This window comes from Leptonychotes weddellii, unplaced genomic scaffold (assembly GCF_054177405.1).
Source record: "Leptonychotes weddellii isolate Sample4059 unplaced genomic scaffold, ASM5417740v2 HiC_scaffold_25789, whole genome shotgun sequence".
NCBI lineage: Eukaryota > Metazoa > Chordata > Mammalia > Carnivora > Phocidae > Leptonychotes > Leptonychotes weddellii.
In genome coordinates this window covers 1-2,057 of record NW_027849815.1, presented here as the reverse complement: position 1 = coordinate 2,057, position 2,057 = coordinate 1, and the positions used below count along the sequence as shown (strand labels likewise).

Genomic DNA, 2,057 nt, shown 5'->3' with positions numbered 1-2,057 from the left:
CTGCCATCCCGTTGCCAGGGGGATCAGGCCCAGGAAACCACACACCAAGGTTCCCAAATGATAGACCTGGCTTCAAACCCAGGGCAGCCTGACTCCTGAGCACTCTACACTGGAAGGATGGCAGGAAGGATGGCAGGATGGATGGCAGGATGGATGGCAGGATGGATGGCAGGAAGGATGGCAGGAAGGATGGCAGGATGGATGGCAGGAAGGATACGGGATGGACAGACAAGCCAGGGCACAAAGACGCTGTGGAATGTCTGCCCGTGGCCGGCCCCAGGCTGGGCCCTCCGGGTGGCTCACCCGCCTTGAGCTTCTCCAGCTGGCCCCGAAGGTCCTGGAAGCTGGCCTCGACCCGGACGGCCTCGGCGTGCACCTCGTCCGCTCGCTGCTGCAAGTCCCTCCGCCGCTGCTCTTGCTGCGCGCGCACGTCATCCTCGCTGGTGCGCGTGCTCGCCAAGGCCTCCTGCATCTGCAGGGCGGGGCAGGCGCCCATTGCCGGGGGCAGCTCGGGGAGGGGGGTGGCCGCACGCAGAGGAGATGGGGGAGGGGGGAGCGGAGCGGGGAGGGGGCCTCACGCGCCTCCTTGATCTCCTCCTGCAGATGCTCCAGCTCCGAGTTCTGCTCGTTGATGAAGGTGAACTCCGCGAAGTTGCGCTCCTCCACTGGAGAGAGGCGGGAGAGCCGGAGACAGACGGACACACGGGACAGGGAAAGACAGATGTCGAGAAAGACAACACAGACACAAGCCCGCAGAGGCAAAGAGAGACGGAGAGGGAGAGGCACAGAAAGCCAGGGGGGACACAGAGGACATCGGAGCAAGTCAGAGTAAGAGAAAGAGACGGCGGCAAAGTCAAGAGAGGCCCAGAAATACTGCGAGACGCAGAGACACAGAGGAAGAGAGAAGAGAGGGCGAGAAAACAGCAGAGGTAGGGAGAGAGCCCAGGACCCGGGAGAGGACAGCAACAAGTACCCGGAGGGAGAGACACAGAGGTTGAGGGGAGATGTGGAGAGAGACCGGGAGGCCCGTAATGGGGTGGGGGGGGGCAGGGAGACAGACACACCCAGAAACAAACGGACATAAAGACACACTGAGGGGACTGAGAGATGCAGGCCAGAGGGAGACACACACACAGAAGGAAGGGCTCAGAAGGCCCGAGACGGGGAGGGAGAGAGACTGGGGACAGGGCAAGAGGGGCAGAGGCTGGGCGGCCGAAGAGGGGCGAGGAGGGCGCGCCTGACGCCCCGAGTCTCCAGTGCAGGTGCCGGAGTCCCCAGGGCCCCCCAGGAGGCCCTCGGTTACCGGGACGGAGCTCAGCCTGCGCCTGATTGGGGGGGTGCGGGGGTCCCGCGCCTGGGCCTCCTCCCTCCGCCCCGCCGGCGCGGCCCCGTACTCACTCTCCAGGTACTTCTCCACCAGCATGTCCGGGTCGCGTTCCCCGGTCAGCTGGGACAGTTTGTTCATGGCGTCCTCACAGCGCATCACCAGCTTCTCCTGGGAAGTCTTCCGGAGGCCCTCGGCCACCTCGCGGGCTGGGGGAGGAGGAGGGGCGCTGAGGTCGGCGTCCGCGGCGGCCAGGGGCGCAGCAGGACCTGGGTGGGCTGAGCGAAGGCCGCGCGCGCCCCGCCCGCCCCGCCCCGGGAGACCCCGAGCCCCGCGGGCCTGGCGGCCTGGCCCCGGCCTCACCGCGTTTCTCGCGCTTCTCGACGACCGCGGGGTCGGGCAGCCGATCGTTGTTCTTGAGCTTGAGGAAGCGGTGTAGCTGCTCCAGGTGCGCGATCTGCCGCTGCAGGATCTGCACCTCCGAGTCGTTCTGGGCCACCTCCTTCTCCGCCCTCTCCCGCAGCAAGCCTATCTTGCTCTTTGCCTCCTCCCTGGGGTGGGGTGGGCGTGGGTAAGTGAGCCCAGGGGTCAGGGAGACTGGGGGATCGGGGTCAGCCTGGGGTCCCAGGGCGGGGGCAGAATCAGGTTGCAGTTTCCCCGAGGTCACAAAAGGCAGAAAACTTTCTAGGTTCCTAGAGGTGAGCCAGGTTGCGGGGGGGGGGGGGGGGGGGGG

The 2,057-nt window shown here is 66.4% G+C and overlaps 1 protein-coding gene across 1 annotated transcript; it reads right to left on the bottom strand.

The window, feature by feature from the left end:
- Positions 1-303: 303 nt before the first annotated feature.
- Positions 304-2,008, bottom strand: LOC102747113 (outer dynein arm docking complex subunit 1; the record flags this gene model as incomplete). Its single annotated transcript, XM_081810434.1, has 4 exons — positions 304-472; positions 583-665; positions 1,399-1,533; positions 1,688-2,008. Coding segments are annotated over 4 exons (708 nt in total), but the record flags the coding sequence as incomplete, so codon positions are not given.
- Positions 2,009-2,057: the final 49 nt, after the last annotated feature.